Here is a 22,994-nt window from a genome sequence, read left to right as displayed (position 1 = left end):
TAGTTTGCATCTGCTAATCCCAAGATCCCAATACTTCCCTCCCCCACTCTCCTCCCCCTTGGCAACCACAAGTCTGTTTTCTATGTCTGTGAGTCTGTTTCTGTTTTGTAGATAAGTCCATCTGTGCCGTATTTTAGATTCCACATACAAGTGATATCATGTGATATTTGTCTTTTTCTGACTTATTTCGCTTAATATGATAATCTCTACATCCATCTATGTTGCTGCAAATGGCATTTCATTCTTTTTTATGGCTGAGTAGTATTCCATTGTGTATATATGCCGCATCGTCTTTATCTATTCATCCGTTGATGGACGTTGAGGTTGCTTCCACATCTTGGCTATTGTGAATAGTGCTGCTGTGAACATAGGCGTGCATGTGATATGTAGGGTTTTGAAGCTGCGTTCCCCTGAGCATAGGTGCCAGTGACAGTGAGGGTTCTAGTCACTTAGTGGTTATGGAAATTTGGGCTCAATGTTCTAATCTGTACAACTAAGGAATGAGACCCAAGATCCCATCTATTTCCACATCTCTATGTTGATTCTAAAGCATTTATCTTGTTTTTAATTAGACTTTTTGAACAGGCACTACACACATGGCACTAAGCTCAGAGAGGACATTTCACTACACCCTTTCCCAGCCACTCAGTTTTCCTCCCCAGAGGTAACCACTGTTTCTGCCAGAAAACTCTCTGCATGTACAAGTGTAAGTATCATTTCCTGTTTCCTTTTTTTAACACAAATCGTAGCAAAATTTATATACTGTACTGACCCTTGCTTTTTTCACTTAAAATTAGATCTTGAAGATTATTCCTTGTCTGTATACAGAGAGCTGCCTTTTCCTTCCATTATTTGTATATATCACAACCTATTCCTATTGATGGGGACTTAGGTTATTTCTTTTGTATTTGTAGGTTATTTCTTTTGTGTTTCCCATGATGCTGCCACAGTCGCCCCTGCACACCTGTCAGCTTGCACATCTGCAGTGTATCTCCAGACTAGGGAGAGGAGGTTGGGTGCAGCACCAAACTGCTCTTGGGGGTTCTGCCCTCACAACTGCTCCAAGACAACTCCAGCCAGTCCCAGCGCAATGAGAATCGGCAGAAACTGAGTTGGAGAAGGGCTGGGTACGCAGAGGGTCTGTGATGGAAAAGTTGAAAATGTTGGGGATCAGCCCAAGAGTCTGTGCCAAGAGCATCAAATGTCATCAAAGGGTGAGCCGGAAAACCAGGGCGGGCCAGGCATCTCTAACCAGGAGTGAGTCGCCAGGGGGACAGGAATCCCAGCTGTGAAAATGCTGTGTGTTCCACAAAGGCCCACGCTCATGCCTGGCGTTGGTAGTTTGCTATTTCCTCCGTCCTCTGCCCACTCTGTTTCCCCATCTCTAGACTGATCTATTCGCTGTTGCCCAGGAGACTAATCTTTCCGGTATAACTTCTTCATTTTGTCTTCTTATCTAAATGTGGACATATTTCATGGAAAAAGGGGTGCAGCCAGGGGTTGGGGGGTGGTACAACCGAAGAAGCTGCAGAAATAGAAAGAGGACCAAGCGTGAGAGTGGAGAGATGGGCGGCAGCCAGCGAAGTGCACAAGAGAAGAAGCAGAAGAAAGAAGGAGGACCATTGTCGAAAGCAGAAGGGCTGTGTGAAGGGCAGCGGGCGTGGCTTTGAACCCCGCCTGCACTGGTGTAGGGGCTTGAGGGCGGGTCTGCCGGGACCCCTCTTCCCTCCAGGGGCTTTAGTCACGCTCTCTCCAGTGACCCCAGTGCAAACCTCCCGGGATTCTCCCTTTCACTCTCTCTCTCTCTGCTCAGATAATGGAGCATTAATAGCAGATAATGGGAGTGGTCATGTGAGCGATGAAATTAAGCTGCAATACTTCCCTTTACTTTTAATCCTAAAATCCTAAAATGGCCAGATAATTAACTGCACAGTGTAGAGAGTCACTTAGAAACGACTGTTGACCATATCCATGCAAACACAGCTGGGGTGCGTATTTCATACATCTGGTGGGGACCCTGGGAGGGATCCTCATAAGTGGGAAAAGAGGGAAAATGCTTGAGGTGAGCCTGGCAGCCCAGCAACTGGGTGGGCACCTCGCCCCTTTGTCACCACTCTGAGCATCGTCCCCCAGTGGAAGTGACTCTGTTTCTCGGTGAAGCAGACTAGCTGACTTCTCCTTTTGAAAATGGAACAAATGTGCGACCCAGCTCTAGTCCTTAAAGTTAAAATAAAAGTCTTATATAGCAACTGCAAGGTTGCCACACTGATATTACAATGTAAAATAAAACAATGAGGAGAGAATGTGATTAAACTCAGAATATCGGGAAGCATGTTGGACCTCAATCAGACGCTCCATTCTTTCACTTGTTATGTCGACTCCATACACAGACTGTTGAAACTATCTTATAATTCAGGCAGTGAAACGAAGAAAACACGGCAGGCGTCAGGTATTCAAATGCTGTCCTGCTCAGTGGAGAAACTGGATTTAATATGGATTTCAAGATGCTCAAGAAACCAAACCCAAGAGGCCTGCCCACTTTCCATTCCCCCGTACCTCTGTCTACAGCAAAGAGATTCATGTTAGAAGGAAGAGATCAAACCAAACCAAGAAGTCCTCCAGTGCTTTTCAGCCCTGGCCGTACATTAGAGTCACCTGGGGCCCTTTCCAGCCTCCCAATGCCCAGGGCACACACCCAAACCATTACATCCGAACACCTGGGGTGAACCCAGGCCTCAGTATCTTGTACAGAGTCCAGTGTGCAGCCAAGGCTGAGAACCAGTGCTCCAGACCCTGCCCACTCCTGGCCCTCCCCTGTCTACCCCTCTTTCTCTCTGTTCCTTCTTGGTGAACTGGAGGAGAATCAGGCCAGGGATTTGGATCCCAGCTCCCAGCAGCTGCCCACTCTATCACAAGAACACAATCGTTTAAAAATCATCACTGAAGGGGCTTCCCTGGTGGCGCAGTGGTTGAGAGTCCGCCTGCCGATGCAGGGGACACAGGTTCGTGCCCCGGTCCAGGAAGATCCCACATGCCGCGGAGCGGCTGGGCCCGTGAGCCATGGCCGCTGAGCCTGCGCGTCCGGAGCCTGTGCTCCGCAACGGGAGAGGCCGCAACAGTGAGAGGTCCGCGTACCGCAAAAAAAAAAAAAAAATCATCACTGAAGTCTTGAACCCCTGAGAGCCTCTGGCCAGGATATATTGAGAGACAGCTGTGACAATCGTGCCTTATTATTCGAATAAGTTTGAATAAGGGACTTATCAATAACAGAGATTGTGCTGGAACTTAAAAACCACGTCTCCAGCAAAGGTCACTGCTGGCAGAGAGGCTTGGAGGTCTGAACCAGCAGTCCACCCACATTGGTGTGTTCCAGAATCATCGGGAGGGCTCATCCCACACACATGGCTGGGCGCCACCCCCAGAGCTTCAGATTTAGCAGGTCTGGGATGAGGCCAAGAGCTTTCACTTCTAACAAAATGCTGATGCTGCTGGTCTGGGGGCCATACCTGGAGAACCATGGGTTTGAGTGGCCCAAACAATCTCATGGAGTTGTGTTCAATTATCAGTCATACCTATTGCTGTTCACGGCACTTACTGTGCACCAGCATCATCTGGTATTTTAAGCTCCACCCAGATCAGTTACTTGAGGACATCCGAGGTTGTGGCCCTGAGCAACGGAATGTTTTTAAAGCTCCCTAGGTGAGTCCATTAAGTATTTATGCTGGGTTGAAAATTACTGAGTTAAATCATAATTCAATTGACTTTAATTTGCTGTTATTCATGAAGATAGTCCTATTAGCTTTAAAGATGACTGGGGAATCCTACACAGAAAGAAGCCTTTGGGAGAAAAATTAATAAGGTGTATTTTGGCATTGAAATTGGAAGGAAAGAGTAAAACTGTCACTATTTGCAGATCACATGACACTTTATATAGAAAACCCTAAAGTCTCCACCCCCAGACTATTAGAACTAATAAATGAATTCAGCAAAGTTGCAGGATACAAGATTAATATACAGAAATCTGTTACATTTCTATACATTAATAGTGAACTATCAGAAAGAGAAAGTTTTTAAAAATGCTGTTTAAAATTGCATCAGAAAGAAGAAAATACCTCAGAATAAGCTTAACCAAGGAGGTGAAAGACCTATACTCTGAAAACTATAACACATTGATGAGGGAAATTGAAGATGATACAAAGAAATGGGAAGATATCCCATGCTCTTGGATTGGAAGAATCAATACTGCCTAAAGCAATCTACAGGTTTAATGCAATCCCTCTCAAAATACCCATGACATTTTTCACAGAACTGGAACAACTAATCCTACAATTCATATGGAACCATAAAAGACCCAGAATTGCCAAAGCAATCCTGAAGAGAAAGAACAAAGCTGGAAGCACAACCCTCCCAGACTTCAGACTATACTACAAAGCCAGAATAATAGAAACATGGTATTGGAACAAAAACAGACACGTAGATCAGTGGAAGAGAATAGAGAGCCTAGCAATAAACCCAAGCACCTATGGTCAATCAATCTAAGAGGAGACAGGAATATACAATGGAGAAAAGATAGTCTCTTCAATAAATGGTGCTGGGAAAACTGGACAGCTACATGTAAAAGAATGAAATTAAAACATCCCCTCACATCATATACAAAAGTAAAGTCAAAATGGTTTAAAGACCTAAATGTAAGACCTGAAACCATAAAAGTCCTAGGAGAGAACACAGGCAGAATACTGTTTGACATAAATTGTAGCAATATATTTTTAGATCTGTCTCCTAATACAAAAGAAATAAAAGCAAAAATAAACAAATGGGACCTAATTACAAAAAGCTTTTGCACAGCAAAGGAAACCATCTACAAAACGAAAACACAACCTACGGAATGGGAGAAAATATTTGAAAATGATATGGATGACAAGTGGTTAATATCCAAAATACATAAACAGCTCATACAACTCAATATCAAAAGACAAATAACCCAGTCCAAAAATGGGCAGAGGACCTGAACAGACATTTTTCCAAAGAAGACATAGACATGGCCAACAGGCACATGAAAAGATACTCAGTATCACTATTAGAGAAATGCAAATCAAAATCACAATGAGATATCACCTCACACCTGTCAGATGGCCATCATCAAAAAGTCTACAAATAACAAATGTTGAAGAGGGTGTAGAGAAAAGGGAACCCTCCTACACTATTGGTGAGAATGTAAATTGGTACAGTCACTGTGGAAAACAGTCTGGAGGTTCCTCAAAAAACTAAAAATAGGGCTTCCCTGGTGGCACAGTGGTTGAAAGTCCGCCTGCCGATGCAGGGTACACGGGTTCGTGCCCCGGTCCGGGAGGATCCCACATGCCGCAGAGTGGCTAGGCCCATGAGCCATGGCCGCTGAGCCTGCGTGTCCGGAGCCTGTGCTCCACAATGGGAGAGGCCGCAACAGTGAGAGGTCCGTGTACCGCAAAAAAAAAAAAAAAAAAAATCTAAAAATAGAACTACCACATGATCCAGCAAGTCCACTCCTGGGTATGTATCCAGAAAAAATGAAAATCCTAATTCAAAAAGATACATGTACCCCAATCTTCACAGCAGCACTATTTACAATAGCCAAGATAGGGAAGCAACCCAAGTGTCCATCAACAGATAAATGGATAAAGAAGATGTGGTAAATATTGGGGGGGCCAAAAGTTTCATTCAGTTTTTTCCTCAAGATGGCTCCAGCAGCACTTGGTTGTCTTTAACTTCATTCAAAACAGTTTTGTTAGATTGTATAGTGACAGCTGTCATATCAGCATGCATTTTAAAAAAGACTTACCAAAATTGGTGAATTTTTGTGTAGCCATTTTAATATTGAAGATGGAAGAAAAAAAGCAACATTTTCAGCATATTATGCTTTATTATTTCAAGAAAGGGAAAAACGCAACTGAAACGCACAAAAAGATTTGTGCGGTGTATGCAGAAAGTGCTGTGACTGATCAAACGTGTCAAAAGTGGTTTGCAAAGTTTCATGCCAGAGATTTGTTGCTGGACGATGCTCCACAGTTGGGTAAACCAGCTGAAGTTGATAGTGATCAAATCAAAACAATGATTAACAACAATCAACGTTATACCACGCAGGAGATAGCTGATATACTCAAAATATCCAAATCAAGCATTGAAAATCATTTGCACCAGCTTGGTTATGTGAATTCCTTTGATGTTTGGGTTCCACATAAGTTAAGCGAAGAAAACCTTCTTGACCATATTTCCGCATGCGATTCTCTACTGAAAAGTAATGAAAACGTTCTGTTTTTAAAACAAATTGTGATGGGCGATGAAAAGTGGATACTGAACAATAACGTGGAACGGAAGAGATCGTGGGGCAAGCGAAATGAACCACCACGAACCACACCAAAGGCCAATCTTCATCCAAAGAAGGTGATGTTGTGTGTATAGAGGGACTGGAAGGGAGTCCTCTATTATGAACTCCTTCTGGAAAACCAAATGATTAATTCCAGTAAGTGCTACTCCCAATTAGACCAACTGAAAGCAGCACTCGATGAAAAGCGTCCAGAATTAGTCAATAGAAAAGGCAAAATCTTCCATCAGGATAATGCAAGACCGCATGTTTGTTTGATGACCAGGTGAAAACTGTCACAGCTTGGCTGGGAAGTTCTGATTCATCCACCTATTCATCAGACATTGCACCTTCGAATTTCCATTTATTTCAGTCTTTACAAAATTCTTTGAATGGAAAAAATTTCAGTTCCCTGAAAGACTGTAAAAGGCACCAGGAACAGTTCTTTGCTCAAAAAGATAAAAAGTTTTGGGAAGATGGAATTATGAAGTTGCCTGAAAAATGGCAGAAAGTAGTGGAACAAAAGGGTGAATACATTGTTTAATAAAGTTCTTGGTGAAAATGAAAAATGTGTCTTTTATTTTTACTTAAAAAACTGAAGGCAGTTTTTGGCCCACCCAATATATACAATGGAGTACTACTCAGCCATAAAAAAGAATGAAATTCTGCCATTTGCAGCAACATGGAATCACCTAGGCAATATTATGCTTGGTGAATATAAGTCAAACAAAGACAAATACTGTATGAGATCACTTATATGTGGAACCTAAAAAATAATACAAATGAATCTATATGAAAAACAGAAACAGACTCACAGATACAGAAAACAAACTAGTGGTTACCAGCAAGGTGAAGGAAGGGGGGAGGGGCAAATTAGGAATATGGGACTAAGAGATGAAAACCACTATGTATAAAACAGATAAGCAGCAAAGATATATTGTACAACATGGGGAATTACAGCCATTATCTTGTAATAACTTGTAATGGAGAATAATTATAAAAATACTGAATCATTATGCTGTACACCTGAAACTAATATAATAATGTAAATCAACTATACTTTAACAACAACAACAACAAAAATAGGTGCATGTACCTGTCAAGCAGTCTATCTCTTCAACTCTGACATTTTTTTTTTGCGGTATGTGGGCCTCTCACTGTTATGGCCTCTCCCGTTGCGGAGCACAGGCTCCGGACGCACAGGCTCAGCGGCCATGGCTCACAGGCCCAGCCGCTCCGCAGCATGTGGGATCTTCCCGGACCGGGGCACGAACCCGGTCCCCTGCATCGGCAGGTGGACTCTCAACCACTGCACCACCAGGGAAGCCCTGACATCTTTTTACAAAAATCAGTTGTTCAGTATCTGTGACATCTGACTGTGATGTGGCCAGGGGTAAAACGGGAATACAACAGGAACAAACAAACCAGACTCCCCAGGCCCAAGCTGGGCTGCAGGAGGATGACTGTGCTGATGCAGGGGGTACTAACGCCGAGTGGATGGACCACCTCCTCGGTGCTGGGGTGCTGGCGTGGACCAGACGGTGCCACTGGAACACCATCCTGCATAAGGCACAGGGAGAGCTCTGAAGGGTTCTGCCCTTTCTCTAGTTTACTTGGTTTTGAAACAGTACTATGAGCTGTTAATTACCTGAAATGATTTCCTCCTTGTACTATTTGCTTATTGTCTGTGTCCTCCTTTGTTCTGCTCTGTATCTATCTCCAGCCCCGGGAACCGTGTCTGCTGTATGGTTGCTGTTCACTGAACAGCTATTTAGGAAAAAGGCCAGATGAGCCGAGGTAAAGTGCTAGACAGGCCTCTCGCCTTTTTATCAAGAGACTGATATCTTTCTCCCTCAATCAACCTAACCCCCTTCCAGGAACACACACAGTGTGTTCTTAGTCACAGAGAGAAAAGGGATCTATGGTGGTTGTCTCAAAAACTTATCTGAATTTTAAAGAAAACACTGGGAAATGAGAGGAATTGTTTAGTGAAAAGATAAGAATCTCTAACGATGAAATTTCACGTTTCTAGCTTTTTGGGTTTTCTTTTCGTTTGCTGGTTTTGGTTTTGGTTTTGGAATCAGGTGTGTCACAGGGTTCCTCACGTGTATAGTCCAGGCACCTGAACTCTCTCTGGGGTGCAGGACTAGTGGGGGTGGACTGTTATTTCCTCTGTAAGCTCTGTTGTACTAGGCATCTGACCATCTTTATTAAGTGAATATGTTCACTTAGTATGTTTTTTCTGACATTATAAATAGTTGGGTGAACAGGCTCAGTGCAAAATCAGCGAAGGTTAGTGGCAGATTGTAAGCACCGAAGGGCAGTCTAGGTAAAGTAATGCCTGTGTTTCGTACACCCTTTCCCTTCAGCCATCAGACGACGAAAGGTGACAATGCCTTATGTAGAAAGATCACTAAGAAATGCCTCTTTTGCTTATTTTGAGCAGGGTCATCTGATAAAAGGCTTTCATACAATAGTCTGCTCTGGAAAGCACCTGTGAAGCACCATTGCCTTGAGAAGCACCCTGCAATTGCAATTTACTATCAGATTACAACATGCCTATCATATGATATCACTCATATGTGGAATCTAATTTTTAAAAATGATACAAACGAACTTATTTACAAAACAGAAACAGACGTACAGATATTGAAAACAAACTTATGGTTACCAAAGGGGAAACGTGGTGGGGAGGGAGAAATCAGGAGATTGGGATTAACATACACACACTACTATATATGAAGTAGATAACCAACAAGGACCTACTGTATAGCACAGGGAACTCTACTCAATACTCTGTAATAACATATATGGGAAAAGAATCTTAAAAAGACTGGATATATGTTTATGTATAACTGAATCACTTTGCTGTACACCTGAAATTGACACAACATTTTAAATCAACTATACTCCAATAACATTAAAAAAAAAAGAAAAGAAAGGAAAACATGTCCTACCATGGAGGCCCACATGCTCAGATGCATTTTTCATTTTATACTTTTTATTTGGTGTATTTTTCAGAGAAAGCTTGCTTGTTTCGAAGCAGACTTGCCCAGACCCTAAGGCTGTCTCTGGTTTGAAGTTACTCACCTGGAGAAACTGCATTTTTGACCATCTGAGTACTTTTTCAAACACTGGAATCCTATCCTGGCCTGTCAGTACCTGGCAGTTTTAAGAAATGTATATATTTTTATGACACAGAATACACTTTTAACATTTAAATTTTCTTCCTACCATCAGTGGGATGATAGATACAAAAGTACTTTATTTTTTTTAATTTTTATTTTATATTGGAGTATAGTTGATTTACAGTGTTGTGTTAGTTTCAGGTGTACAGCAAAGTGGTTCAGTTATACATACATATACATCTATTCTTTTTCAGATTCTTTCCCATATAGGTTATTACAGAGTACTGAGTACAGTTCCCTGTGCTATACAGTAGGTCCTTGTTGATTATTTTATATATAGTAGTGTGAAAAATACTTTAAAATGAAAAAAGAAAGATTATTAAGTGATAGAAAAGTATTCAGGTTAGTAATGATAATTACTACTTTTATTATATTTCTACCTCTCTTTTGAAGCCAATTTCAAAATTACAATGTAAAAGAGTAACGTGAAAACAAATGTTCCTCGACCTGCCCTGCCCTCCCTGGCTGCTGTGTCAGCCTCCCTCTGGGTGGATAAATGAGGGGAACTCTGGTGCAGGTCACACAGGTCTCTGTGCTGGCCTGGCCTCCTTGCTCAGGTCAGCACAAGCTCAGTGTTACCAGAAGCCACTGCAGGAGAGACAAACCAAAACCTAAATGGTAGATGCATACTTGTGATCATCAGAGAAGAGGAAGGCAGGGGAAGGAGATGTGGGGCCCAGGAGCTGCAGGAGGGAAGGGGGGAGGGTATAACCAAAAGTTCTCCGTGCCAGCCTTTGGGGCAGCAGAAGGCCAGAGTGTGTTTGCTGTTGGAAGTTGTCTTACAGGAGGCTCAAGAAGGAAGCAAGTTCGTGAGGTCTTCCAAGTGGCATCTGAGTGGAGAAAACGGTGGATGGGATTTTCTAGGGTCAGCAGAGCCACTTAGCAGGTCTCTAAGGCTGGCCTGGCTTGTGATCCTATTCTACCTCCAAAGAGAATCAATCCTGCCCTTGCATCCAAGATCCTTGCCCATCCATCCAAGTCCTCAGAATTTCAGTATCGCAGCTTGAGCTTCTGGGCTATTCTCACTCTCTTTTGTCAACCTCTTTTCTGCATTTATTAATACAATCCCATGACTTTTTTCCCAGTTAGTTTTTTAAAAATTTATTTATTTATTTGTTTTATTTTTGTCTGTGTGGGGTCTTGATTGCTGCGTACGGGCTTTCTCTAGTTGCGGTGAGCTGAGCGGGGGCTACTCTTGGTTGCAGTGTGCGGGCTTCTCATTGCAGTGGCTTTCCTTGTTGCGGAGCACGGGCTCTAGGCGCATGGACTTCAGTAGTTGTGGTGCACAGGCTCAGCTGCTCTGTGGCACATGGGATCTTCCCGGACCAGGGATCGAACCCGTGTCCCCTGCATTGGCAGGCGGATTCTTAACCACTGCGCCACCATGGAAGTCCCTCTCATTTAGTTTTTGATGTGACAAATTACATGAATAGATTCTCTAAAGTTGATCCACTCTTGGATTCCTAGTTTTAGTCTACTTAATCACCAGGGGTTGGTTGGTTTGTTTGTTTATTTTTTAGTGATAATTCCTTGTTATTTGAATGACTGATCTAGGACTCAACTTAGATATTCTAATATTTGTTAACTGGCTACATAGCCAAAATGTGTCTGGTCTTAGTGAGGCACCAATACAGCAATGGTCTTTGCCTGCCAAAAGATCATCATAATCATAAATAGAGTTACTAGATAAAATACAGGACACCTGTTAAATTTGAATATCAGGTAAACAACAAATAATGTTTTAGTATAAATGTGTCCCATGCAATATTTTATGTATACTTACATTAAATTGCATGGGATGTACAATAGTTATACTAAGAAATTTTTGTTTATTGGAAATTTACATTTATCTGAGTGTTTTATATTATTTGCTGAATCTGGCCATCTGAATCATAGACAAATAAATAAGCATAATTTTTAGAAAAGAAGAAATAGATGTTAAAATTAATAAACAGTGTTGTCAGGGGAAAAAAATGTCAACAAACCCTCCTAACAAGTAGACTCCTGTTTCTGAATGCCACAGTGGGGTGGGGAAATAAGAAATAATAAAGATTGTTTTGATTCATATAAAATAAAGAAACATAGAAAAAATTCAGATTGCACCAAAAAAACTAGATTCGCTGGTTTTGTTTTAAGGAAGCAAACGCAAAACACCACAACCCATGAGATCCTGCTGGGGTGGATAGCTCTCCTTTCCAACCACCTCCTCTAATTTCTCAGGAAATGCTTCTATGCTGTCTTAGGCACCAGAGGCAGACTTTTCTATTCTCTTTATGTTACATAACTTTTTTTTTCAAGTTTTCAAATCAGCTCTTACTGGCTTGAAATTTCATGTCTATGAAACTAATATTCCCCTTTTTTTTTTTTCAAAAATACTTCCCCAGGGACTTCCCTGGTGGTTTAGTGGTAAGGACTCTGTGCTTCCATCGCAGGGGGCACATGTTCGATCCCTGGTCAGGGAACTAAGATCCAGCATGCCGCGGGGCACGGCCAAATGAATAAATACAAAAATAAATATGTAAAAAAAAAAAGTACTTCCCCAAAATGTCTGTAACTACCTGGCTTTTCTGCGAATTGTCATGCTGCTCAATGCCTATCTACTGGGTCTGAACTTCCTCTATATTCTGAGAGGGAGACGGACAGAAGGCTCTCTCGGAACTACTCATAGGTACAGCCACATAGCTTTCTCTACAGGAGAGGGAGCTATAGCCGTTCCCTGTTTGGTTTGAGGAGCCAGAACTGAACTATTCACACACAAAATGATTTGGGAGACTTTTAACATTTCAGAACAAAATAAAACTGGATTAACAAAAAGTCATATTTATCCAGGTATCACCACAGTTTCATTGCATTATTGAAATGATTATAATTTTGTCACAAACACAAGTAAGTCTTGGGCTATAGAATAAATTTCATGTCATTCATTCCTTTAGTCAGTGAGTTGTGTGCCTGTCATGTACCAGGAACTATTCTAGAGACGTAAGGGTGAATGAGACCAGGCCCCAACCTCCCTGGGAAGTGACTGGTAAGTAGGGACAATGGCATACAAATCAATAATTACATTACAGTTTCATAAAAGCCATAATATGTTTGGGCACAGAGCATCATGAGGATATGGGAGGGGAAGGCATTCATTGCATCCGGGGTGGAGGATTCAGGAGAACTTCCCAGAGGAGGTGACCACTGAGTTGAATCTCAGGAGTTCGTCAAGCAACGATGGCAAGGAAGGCACTGCAGCTGAAGCACAGCTATAGAAAGCTCCGTGGCCCGACAGAGGTTGGCACATTCAAGTACTTATATCATAGGATGCATGGTGGGAAGTGTCTAGTAGGAAAGGAACACAGCACAAGCTTACAAGGGGCCTCGTAATGAGGCTGAGGGGGCTGGAATCTATCCGAAGGAAATGAAAAACCACTGAAGGGGTGAAAACAAGAGAAAAATAATCACAGTTTTGTTAGAGAACCATCACTCTGGAGGTTATGTGAAATTGGGTTGGCAAAAAGACTAGTTAAGAAGTTAATGAAGTAACCTAGGTGAGAGCTAAGAAGGGCCTAAACCAGTAGGGAGCAGAGAAAGAGTTCCGTTTTGGCCAAGCTGAGCCCAGGGCTCCTGGGACGTCTCCAAGGAAGACCGATGATGAATATGTAGGGCTGGAGCTAAACAGACATCCCTGATTGGAGTGATTTGGGGAACCATCAGCCTAGGAGGGAGAAAAAAACGATGAAAGTGTGTCACGACCCTGAGATGACGTAAGGAGTGAGAAAAGAAAAGATAAATACAAAAGGAACAGGTGGAAGAGAAAGATTCATAACTCCAAACGGGAAAGGAACAATCAGAGTCCTAGGAGACCAAGAAGAAAATGGCATCATAAGACCCAAGGAAGAGGAGGGTTTCAATAATTGATTATGTTAAGTGCTACAGAGAAAAACAGAAGATAAAGATGGAAATGGGTCCTTCGGGTTCGGCTATTAGAAGGCACTGGTGACCCAGACAGAGCAATTTGAGTGCGGTGCTTGACATGGCAGCCAGATCGCAGGGGCTTGAGAAGTGAACGGAGAGTGAAAATGAAGATGTGTTGGCTGTCTTTCAAAGAGACTGGGAGTTATAGAAAAGAAAGAGGGAGGAGAGCTCGCGGGGACTCAGGAGAGCTGGAAAAGAGCTCACAGGCTCTCTCACTTTTCATTATGAACGTATACCTACCAAAGGGAATAGAGACGAATGTAACAAATAACAGGGGACCCACCCTAATTATCTTCTATTTCCCCATAATGACTAGAGCAGAGGTTGGCAAACTTTTTCCTAACAGGCCAGAGAGTAACTGTTTTAGAGCTCGTGGGCCAAGAGGCAAAATACAGGCTATTATCTGTTTTTATATAACCATTAAAAATATAAAAACCATTCTTAGCTCAAGCGTTGGAAAAAAGCAGGAAGCTGGCTGAGTTTGGCCCATGATTCTTGGTTTGCTGACCCTGGACCACCATGTATTTTTCTGAAAGAAACATAACATTGTAAACACAGCTGAAGCCCTCCTTCCCCCAATCTCTTTCAAGTTACCCGCTCTCCTCAATTAACACGGATCAGTCCCACACTTTCCAAATACACCCGTGTCCCTAAGCAATAGAAGCAGAATTTGGAGTGTTTTAAAAACTTTAAATAAATGTAATTATTCTGTAATTATTAATCTTCCACTGGTTTTTTGGTCAACATTACATTTGAGACTGATTTATCTTAATACATTTGGCTGTAGTTCATTAAGTGTACCTGCTCTATGATATCTAATTGTGACTATACCAAGTTTCATGTATTTTTCTTTTGTTAATAGATATTTAGATTGTTTCTATTTTTACAAACAATGCTACAGTCCACATCCTTGGCCATGACTCTTTGCGGTCGTACATTTGTGAGTGATCTCACAGTGAACTGTTGTAGTTGTAGGGTATGAACATCTCCAGTTGACTAAATATTTCCAGATTGTTCTCCAGAATGGTTGTATCGAAAAAAGTTCCTTTTCCAATAACCTCATATAGTTAGTAACCTGAAAAATTCGCCCAGTATGCAGCACCTAGAAATACTGGATGAAATAGAAGAAACAACTTCTTAAATGTATAAAGAAATAACAAAAAAGCAAGGAAATCCCAAGGGCCCAGAAAATATGGAGAAAGAAAAAAAAAAAACTTGTAGAGGAAATTTAAATTCAGAGCCATACCTACCCACCTATGGGGACTTGCCCGAATCCCACAGGATATGAGAAGCTATATAGTACTCTCAGGCATTCCTGTCCACCTACTGGGTCAAAAGTGAAAGCGAAAACACCAGTTCATGGCTTTAAAAAAGAAAGAAAGAAAAAAGAAAAGCAGCTACAATGATTCTGGCAAAGTTCAAAGTCAGCTGCACTTCCCCCAGGCTGACCTCACCATCATCCTGACACTGTGGACCCCTGACCCACGGCCTGGTTTTGAATTTGGTTTTGTCTACTTCGTTCTCCTTGGCAGTCACTTTGGTCTCTTGGGTCACCTGCTTCTGGTTACCGGCTTGCCTCCGCTGGCCTGCACCTCTAATGAGGTTTTGGTACCTCACACAGCTCTTGGAGGCTGGTCCCTGAGGTCTCCCTCTCCCCAACCCGAGGCTGGGGTTTCAGCCTGAGGTCCAAGCACCCGCTCTCCTCAAGCCCAGAGCACACCCCTATCTGAGTTTCTTCCAAACCTTATTTTGTGGTGACAGGACTGAGGCTGCCCTGGGAAAGTATTTACAGTAGCTTGGTGACAGGATCAGAAAATCTGGGGTTCTGTTAAATAGGGTGGGCCAAGCTCTGTGTGCTGGGTTTTGCCCTAATTCCCCCAAGATTTTCATCATGATGGGAGGTGACAGATACAAGAAGCAACAAGATCCGATCTACATAAACTTCAGATAAAAATTATCAAATAGTGAATAGTATGTTTAAAGACATAAAAGAAGGAATAAATAAGGAAAAATAAAACCAAGACTCTCTCTCTATATTGTACAATATTCTAGGATTTTCTAGAAATGAAAAATATGGTAACTTAAATTCAAAGCCCAATGCATGGGTTCAGCAGCAGGAGACACTAGAGGACTGCACGGATCTGCCCTCCCATGGGCGGCGCCTGGTTCCTGTTTCTCCACATCTTTGCCAACAGTTGAGGGTGGTGCAAACTATATACACAGGTAGGCAAATTGCAGGTTGCACTGTTTCTTTACAGAACTGAGCCTATCCCAGCCAAAGTCCTGCCCCCTCCTGGTTTCCTGGGTCAGCCTTTTAGACACAGAAGAACTTTAAGCCTTAATAAAACCCTCTCTGCTTGTTTGTTTGCTTTTTTTCTTTTCTTTTTGGCCCTGAGGGCTGTTTGGTCCTTGGGGTCAGTTCTTAGCTGGGCTCTCCCACGGCAGTGACTCTGCCTGACAGAAGGCTGGGCTTTCTCTCCCTGGTTCCCACACCCCAAAGCCTCTTACCCAGTGACTTCAACATTCTGTTTTTCCTGCTTCTGGTCTTCACTATGCTAATCCCCAGATTCTCTGTTGCTCACTCTGTACCTTTCAGCCTCTCCCTTCCCCTCCACAGGCCAAAGTTTAACCCAACTCCACTATCCCTTTTCCTGTCAGCCAGTCTCTGACCCAATCAAACAAATACAGCTCCTTTATGAACATGTGATAAACTTACAGCCCAGCCAAGAGTTTGTGTGATACACCTACACAGTCAGGAAGGCACCAGAGACATACTTTTCCAAACCTAAAACTAGACACAGAGCCTGAAAACCCAGAGGTAATACAGTGTATTGTTAGAGCGTGGACTCCTGAGGCTGAATCTTACTTAGATCCACTACTTAGCTGTGTGACCTTGGGCAAGTCAGTTAACCCCTCTGTGCCTGTTTTCTCATCTGTAAAATAGGAATAATAGTAGCCACTGTATAAGATTTGTTATGAGAATTAAATGAGTTGGTCCTGTGTTCAGAACAGGCATATACTGAACAGTATCTATGTTGGCCATCATCATTTTTACTACTTGAAATTGGGACTGTCCCAGGAAATAGCAGGTGGCAGTCACATTCACTGAAATAAGAACAGTATCAGAAAGTGCAGTTTCATCTTTGCAACCCGTATTTTCTTCTCTTCTTTCTCTCCTTCTGAAGGTTCGTCCAATAATTATATGATCCTTACTGTTCTGAAACAGCCCAGAAAAATCTCCTAGTCCTCTCTGTCAAATTCCATGTTTAGCTCTGGTCACCAAAACAGTTACAGAGGCCTTATTTCTGCCTTGTGACTTTTTGCTCTTTTTTCTACAGACCGTTCTGCTTTTAGCAGCTAATAAATCCCGTGCTTTTGGTATCTGGAAGTTGCTTTTAGCTTTCTGATAGTGTTAAGCTGACACTGAGAGGGCACAGGGTAAGGAATGAGGTGGCCCTTTATTCCACAGGCAGAATGTTGCCTTGAGTCTGAACTTTCTTAGCATCCTACACTGGCCAAGATACCTAGGCCCAGAGCTTTTTTTTAATTATTCTCATCTGTTTTGTCAAAATCCCAGAAAAGCTATTTTCTCATTTCTCTCACTTCTAAGTGGATTATTTCACTTGTGATAGTAATCAGTTCTGCACCAGACTCTCTATCTACATAAAGCAAAAAAGATGCTGACTCAACCATGATGATGCTGGTCTCAGGTAACTGCAGTTATTAAATAATGTTGCCTATTTGTGGTTAATAAAGGCTTGACTTGAGATAAACTTGGATTATGCTTGCAAAGGAGAATCAGGCTGTTCAGTAGATCGGATTCTTTTACCAAACATCTCTAAGGTATTTTTTGAAGAATTCAAAGAAATAGATACAACTGTGACACCTTTAAACGAACTCACATCCTAAAGTCTTAGGCACCATTAGCTCAAAAGGATATACCTTATTTAATTTTACAATATATATTCAGTCCTTAATTTAGAACAGCCTTTCCCTTGGCTAATCTCAAAGTAATAAGCTTTGATTATACAGCTGCTTGCAAGTGGGCAGTTTTGCATTTTCAGGCACTGGGAATGGAGACAGGTGAGTGTGTGGGATGATTCAGATAATCCCTGTGCCCCCCTGAAATGCAGCTTTTCATCTTCCACTTCTCCTGACATCTTAACACTACCTGCTCTCAGGAGATCATCAGTCTTTAGTGATCAGTCTCATATCCATTCTAGGACGATTTTAGTATTTATCAAGAATAACTGAGTTCCTAATTTATGTTGACCCCTTACAAGATTTGGGGAAATCAAAGGTGAACAAAAGGGGATTTTCTTTTCCCTGGAGGTACTCACAGCCTGGTGGGAGGCATGGACACAGACACAGTTGTGATTCCAGGTGGTTAGCTGGGTTTACAGAAGTTTAGGTCTCTGGGGGCATAACAGGCAGCGTGCTTGGGAAGGGGCAGTGAGAGAGACACCAAAGAAGAGGTAACATTCAGTCTGAGCATAGGCATAGGCATAGGCATTCATTCAGTAGAAAAAAAATGGAAATTGTCATCACTTGTGGCCAGAGCCCCAGAGGCCTGGAGCTTACACTCTGTACCGTGACTGAGGGGCTGCAGCTGGGGAGCAGAAGGGAGACAGAAGGAGATACCGTGGAAAGGAGGTTGCAGTGAGAGGCTAGGGGCCATCAATGAGGAGCCACCGGAGCTCTATCAGGGGAAGAGTCACTGATCAGATACGGGTCTCAGAGGGACACCTTTCACTGAGTCCTTTGCATCTCCTGAATTGCAGACACTTTGAGTCAATCATTTTCAGATGCTCAAGAAACTACTCAGGCAGGTTAAATGTCATTCTCAGGAGCGTGTTTGAGGCAAGTGTGGTGGCTGTGAGAGTTAAAAGAGGTGAAGAGGGGTGGCTGGGCCCTGCTCCCGTGGGTGCTGAGGGACGCCCCTCAGGGAGAGGAATATGGTCCAGAGGTCCGGGCAGGGGGCGTGGTCGATCCCCTGCGGGGAGAGGGGAGACCCTGGAGCCTAAATCAGGAGAGCCGACTGTCGGTGGGTCTCACCTCCCTCCACCTCAGTTTCTTCATCTGCACCCCCAGAACAGCTGTACACTCAGTCTAGCTGCACCCCCAGTACAGCTCTATACTAGCAGCAGGCAGTGTTCACTAACAGGAACCACAGGCAACTAGCTTACTTACCCAAGGGCAAATCCACACAACTGTAAGAGGCAATGGAGGGTGATTGGACTTGTTGTCAGGGTATAAATCAACGGCTGCTCTTAGCTCATAATTATGAGATTTAATATTTTGTCTTTTCTGGTACCTTTGATTCACTACAGTCACATTACTTTTTTTTTTTGTCACATTACTTTTTAAAACAAAGCTTCATTTGTCGCAATCAATGCAAAGAAAATCTCTCCCAAAGTAACAAGATCAAAGGAAAGCAGATGAAAGACTTAATAAGTTACAGTGGATGCCTGGTAATTCCTCAGATAATTTCCTGTTTACTTTTTTTTTAATTTAATTACGGTGTTTCTTTAGTCCACTTTCCAGTAGTAAATGTCCATACCCCAGTTTTCCAGGAATTGTTGGAACCAGCAGACTTCTCAGCCCACATTATTAAAAGTAAATTCGTAATTTCTCTGTTTCAGCTGATTGAAACGTTCTTTTACAGGAACTGCCAAAGAGTTGATCATTTTCTTAATATGCCCATTAAAGCCGGTAAATGACTGGGACCGGTAAATTACATCTTAGAAAACAAAGACTGCGGGAAGGGGGTAAATTCAGTGAGTGAGCTGGAGCTGGATTAGCCGGCTGCAAACGAAGCCAAGTCCCTCCTCCCTCCTTCCCCCCAAAAAAGACAGTTCGACTTTTCTCCACTTTTTTCACAGGAAGGCTTAGATTTTTCTGGGTGTTACCCTCCCCGGCAGAGTTCTGTAGCCTCGGCACGAGACAAGCGTTCATTATCCTCCTCGCCTGGAGTGGAAAGCCTAGGGGTGCTTACCCTGCGCCTGGCGGGTGGGGAGGAACGCGATGACCAGGGCGAAGATGAGGGCGGCGCGGCGAGCCTCGGGATACGCGCGCCCCGGCATCGTGATGCTGCGCGCAGTTTCAGCCCCGCAGAAACGTAAACGTTTCCTGTTTCCTGCTTGTTTGGGTCGGTGCTGACTTGAAGCAGAGGTGTTTGCCTGTTTTTTAGGAAGTGATGTAATTCGGCAGGAGCCTGTCAGACCAGCAAGAATTGCCAAAGAGAAGTTGCTCTTCAAGCACCGATTTAGTTAACACGCCTCTCAAGCCCTTTTCTGTCCCAGCCCCGCATGGGCCTCCGTCTTTTGACATTGTCCCCGTGGAAGCAGTGTCCGTTGCTCAGATGTCATTCAGAAACTGGGACTGGGGGTCGGTTCTCGATTTGTGATTTTATTGATCCTCAGACTCCAGGTCAGCCTCCGGGGCTGCCTGGAGTCTAGAGCAGCGCTCTCCGGTAGAACTTGCTGACGTGATGGGAATGTTCTGAATCTGAGAGGTCCAATACAGTAGCCATTAGCCACATAGGCTGCTGAGTACTCGAAATAGGGCTAGTGAGAAGTGAATTGTTAGTTTTTATTTTTCTTAATGTAAATTTAAGTAACTCCATGTGGCTAGTGGCTACCATATTGGACACCAGACAGTAGGGACACCTGTGCTGTCAGGAAATGGCCATCCCACTTCTCTCTGGCCAGGCACATGCTCCTCCTTGGGCCCTGAATGCCCTGCCCCCCACAGCTCATCAGAAGGGAAAGGACAATGCTACACCCATGCCTGAAGGGTGTGCTCTTCTTCTCCAGAGAGAAATCATCTTTTTAGGTTTGGTTGGTTTATCTTTTTTCATTATAAAGACTTTAATTTTTAGAGCAGTTTTCAGTTCACAGCAAAATTAAGAGGAAAGCACAGAGATTTTCCATGTACCCCCAGTCCCCAAACATGCACAGCCTCCCCCATTATCAATACCCCCTGCAGAGTGGTACATTTGTTACCATGGATAAACTTACATGGATACATCATAACCACCCCAAGTCCACAGTCCACATTAGAATTCACTCTTGGCGTTGTATATGCTGTGGGTTTGGACAAAGGTATAGTAATGATATGTATATATCATTGTATATACATATATACATATATACATATATCATATGTATATATGTATAATCATCATTATAGTATTATACTGAGTAGTTTCCCTGCCCTAAAACTCCTCTGTGCTCCACCCATTCATGCATCCCTCCCCACCACCACTGCTGATGACTACTGATCTTTTTACTGTCACCACAGTTTTGCCTTTTCCAAAATGACAGATAGTTAGACTCATGAAGTACGTAGCCTTTTCGGACTGGCTTCTTTCAGTTAGTGAAATGCATTTAAGTTTCCTCCATGTCTCTTCCTGGCTTGAGAGCTCATTTCTTTTTAGTGCTGAATAATATTCCATTGTCTGGATGGACCACAGTTTATTTATCCATTCACCTACTGAAGGACATCGAGGTTGCTTCCATGTTTTGGCGATGAGGAACAAAGCTGCTAGAAGCATCCGTGTACGGCTATTTGTGTAGACATAAATTTTCAACTCCTTTGGGAAAATACCAAGGAGCTCGACTGCTGGATCTATGATAAGAGATAAATGATCTTTTAAGGGGCCTATTTCCAAAGCAGAATATGTTCTCAGGGGGGAAAAAAATTCTGTATTTTACCTTTCTTCCTTCTTGAATGACTATTTTCTCAGAGGTTGTTAACAACAAACAAAATAGAACTGAGTTGGATTAGAATGGGGGTGGAAATCCTACCCAATTGAAACAATACAGGAAGGAGGTGATAGTTCATAGCAGTGTTTGGGGCGATTAGAATAGGTTAGGTTTTCTGTGTCCTATTGAAGTCCCCTTGGTTTAGGTCTAGGTCCTAAACACTGCAGAATGGAATTTCATCATAAATGTTGAGTATTTATCTCACAAATATCATAAGACCGTTTTGAGAAATAAAGTTTATAGAAAAACCACAAAAAAAGAATGGAATTTCATAATCATGTTTGTTATGGTGCCAAGAGAGACAGGCAGACAGAGAGAGGCATCAGACACCCATCTCATCTCTAACCCTTTGCCGGCAGCCTATCGTGAGTCACCAGCTTCTGGTCCATACCATCTTCACTGATCCAACTGCTGTGAGCACACGAGGTGACTGGATTCTTCAGCCCCTGACATGGCCATTAATTTTTTGTTTAGTGAATTTACTGCTCTTCACTGTCATTAGTCACCGCTTCTCTCAGTTCTTATCCACAGAAATAGGTTGACCATTCATGTACTAATCCGTGTTAATGGATTTACAGTCTGCATTTCGATATTTAAACTGGCAGTTAAGTCAATTCCTGATAAAATATGCTTTTGCGCTCTAGGTGACAATACAGAACAAACAGCAGAAGAAAAGAGTTCAAAACTGGATGATCGATTTGAAAACAATGGAGGAAGTCCTGTTAATCAGACTATCGATGAGCAAATGAAAAGACCACTGGCTCCAAGACCCTCTAGTGCTAAGTTTGAGGGCGATCACCCCTGCACTAGCAGGCACTTCTCCCGTGGCAACGCATGTGTGCCAGAGAGAAGACCCAGGGCTTGGGAGAGCTCTTCATTTTGCCATTTACGCTCTATTAAAACAATCTTGGATCCCAGGCTTGAGGCATGTGTTTGGCAACAGCAAGGTGTGAGCCTTGGTTTCTTTGATTTTTCTTTGATTTTAAAATACAGCTTGCTGGAGGCTTTGCAGAGTCAGGCGTCTGCGGCTGGAGCACAGACCTCCGTGGAGCCCACACCCTGCCAGCCAGTGTCTCAGTCTCTCTAAGGGTGCCCGGTGTTGCTTCTGAGCAGACAACACTACATCACTTAGAATGATGTGCAAAATAAGCCGCAGAGAAAGCCTGCATCACCCTGTACTTTTCTCTTGACTCCTGTGCGCTCTAAGACCCTTCGAGTGATAAGCTGATCTCCAGGGGAAGAAAATTACCATCATTGATCAGAAAATTGTGGCACCTCTGTGATCTCTTTGCTGCAGTTAAATCCCAGGGTGACTGTGCACTAGGTAAAGGGCTGTTTACCTTTGTTTGTTCTAATTTTACCCACCATTCATTTTGGCAGTGGCCACCTGGCCTCAGATTAAATCCTGATACACTCGTGGCAGGAAGTCAGGGCCCCAGTCACAGCTGTGAGGCAGCGGGGAGCCTCAGAGAGAATGGCAGGCACACGGGCCAGGGGTGAGGTCAGCGGTGCCTGCCTTTGGCTCTCAGTGCAGGTAGGAGGAGGGGAGGTAAGGAGGTAGGGTGCCTAGGAGGTGCCCTGAGGCCCCCTCCTGCTCAGGAGGGCAGGAAGAGAAGCCCGTTATTGGTTGGAGGTGCTCTTTACGACTTTCACACAAGAGCCTGGCTTTTACAATCAACTCTCATCCAACTCCTCCTCCCTTCCCTTCTGCCCCTCCTCCTCAGCCCTAAAGGAAGAGAG

The 22,994-nt window shown here is 43.2% G+C and overlaps 1 protein-coding gene across 3 annotated transcripts in view; it reads right to left on the bottom strand.

Moving 5' to 3' along the window:
• Window positions 1-19,643, bottom strand: part of TMEM154 (transmembrane protein 154) — a 47,405-nt gene extending 27,762 nt beyond the window's left edge. Inside the window, exon 1 of one of the 3 annotated variants that reach the window (XM_073805490.1) lies at window positions 19,484-19,643. In XM_073805490.1, the coding sequence (XP_073661591.1) occupies window positions 19,484-19,571 (88 nt within the window). In that variant the 5' untranslated portion in view covers window positions 19,572-19,643. The remainder of the gene's footprint in view (window positions 1-19,483) is intronic. The other 2 variants (XM_004326888.4, XM_073805491.1) reach the window with 2 other exon arrangements.
• Window positions 19,644-22,994: the final 3,351 nt, after the last annotated feature.

Source organism: Tursiops truncatus, chromosome 5 (assembly GCF_011762595.2).
Source record: "Tursiops truncatus isolate mTurTru1 chromosome 5, mTurTru1.mat.Y, whole genome shotgun sequence".
NCBI classification, from domain to species: domain Eukaryota; kingdom Metazoa; phylum Chordata; class Mammalia; order Artiodactyla; family Delphinidae; genus Tursiops; species Tursiops truncatus.
The sequence above is the reverse complement of the archived record's forward strand: the minus strand, read 5'-3'. Positions and strand labels throughout refer to the sequence as shown.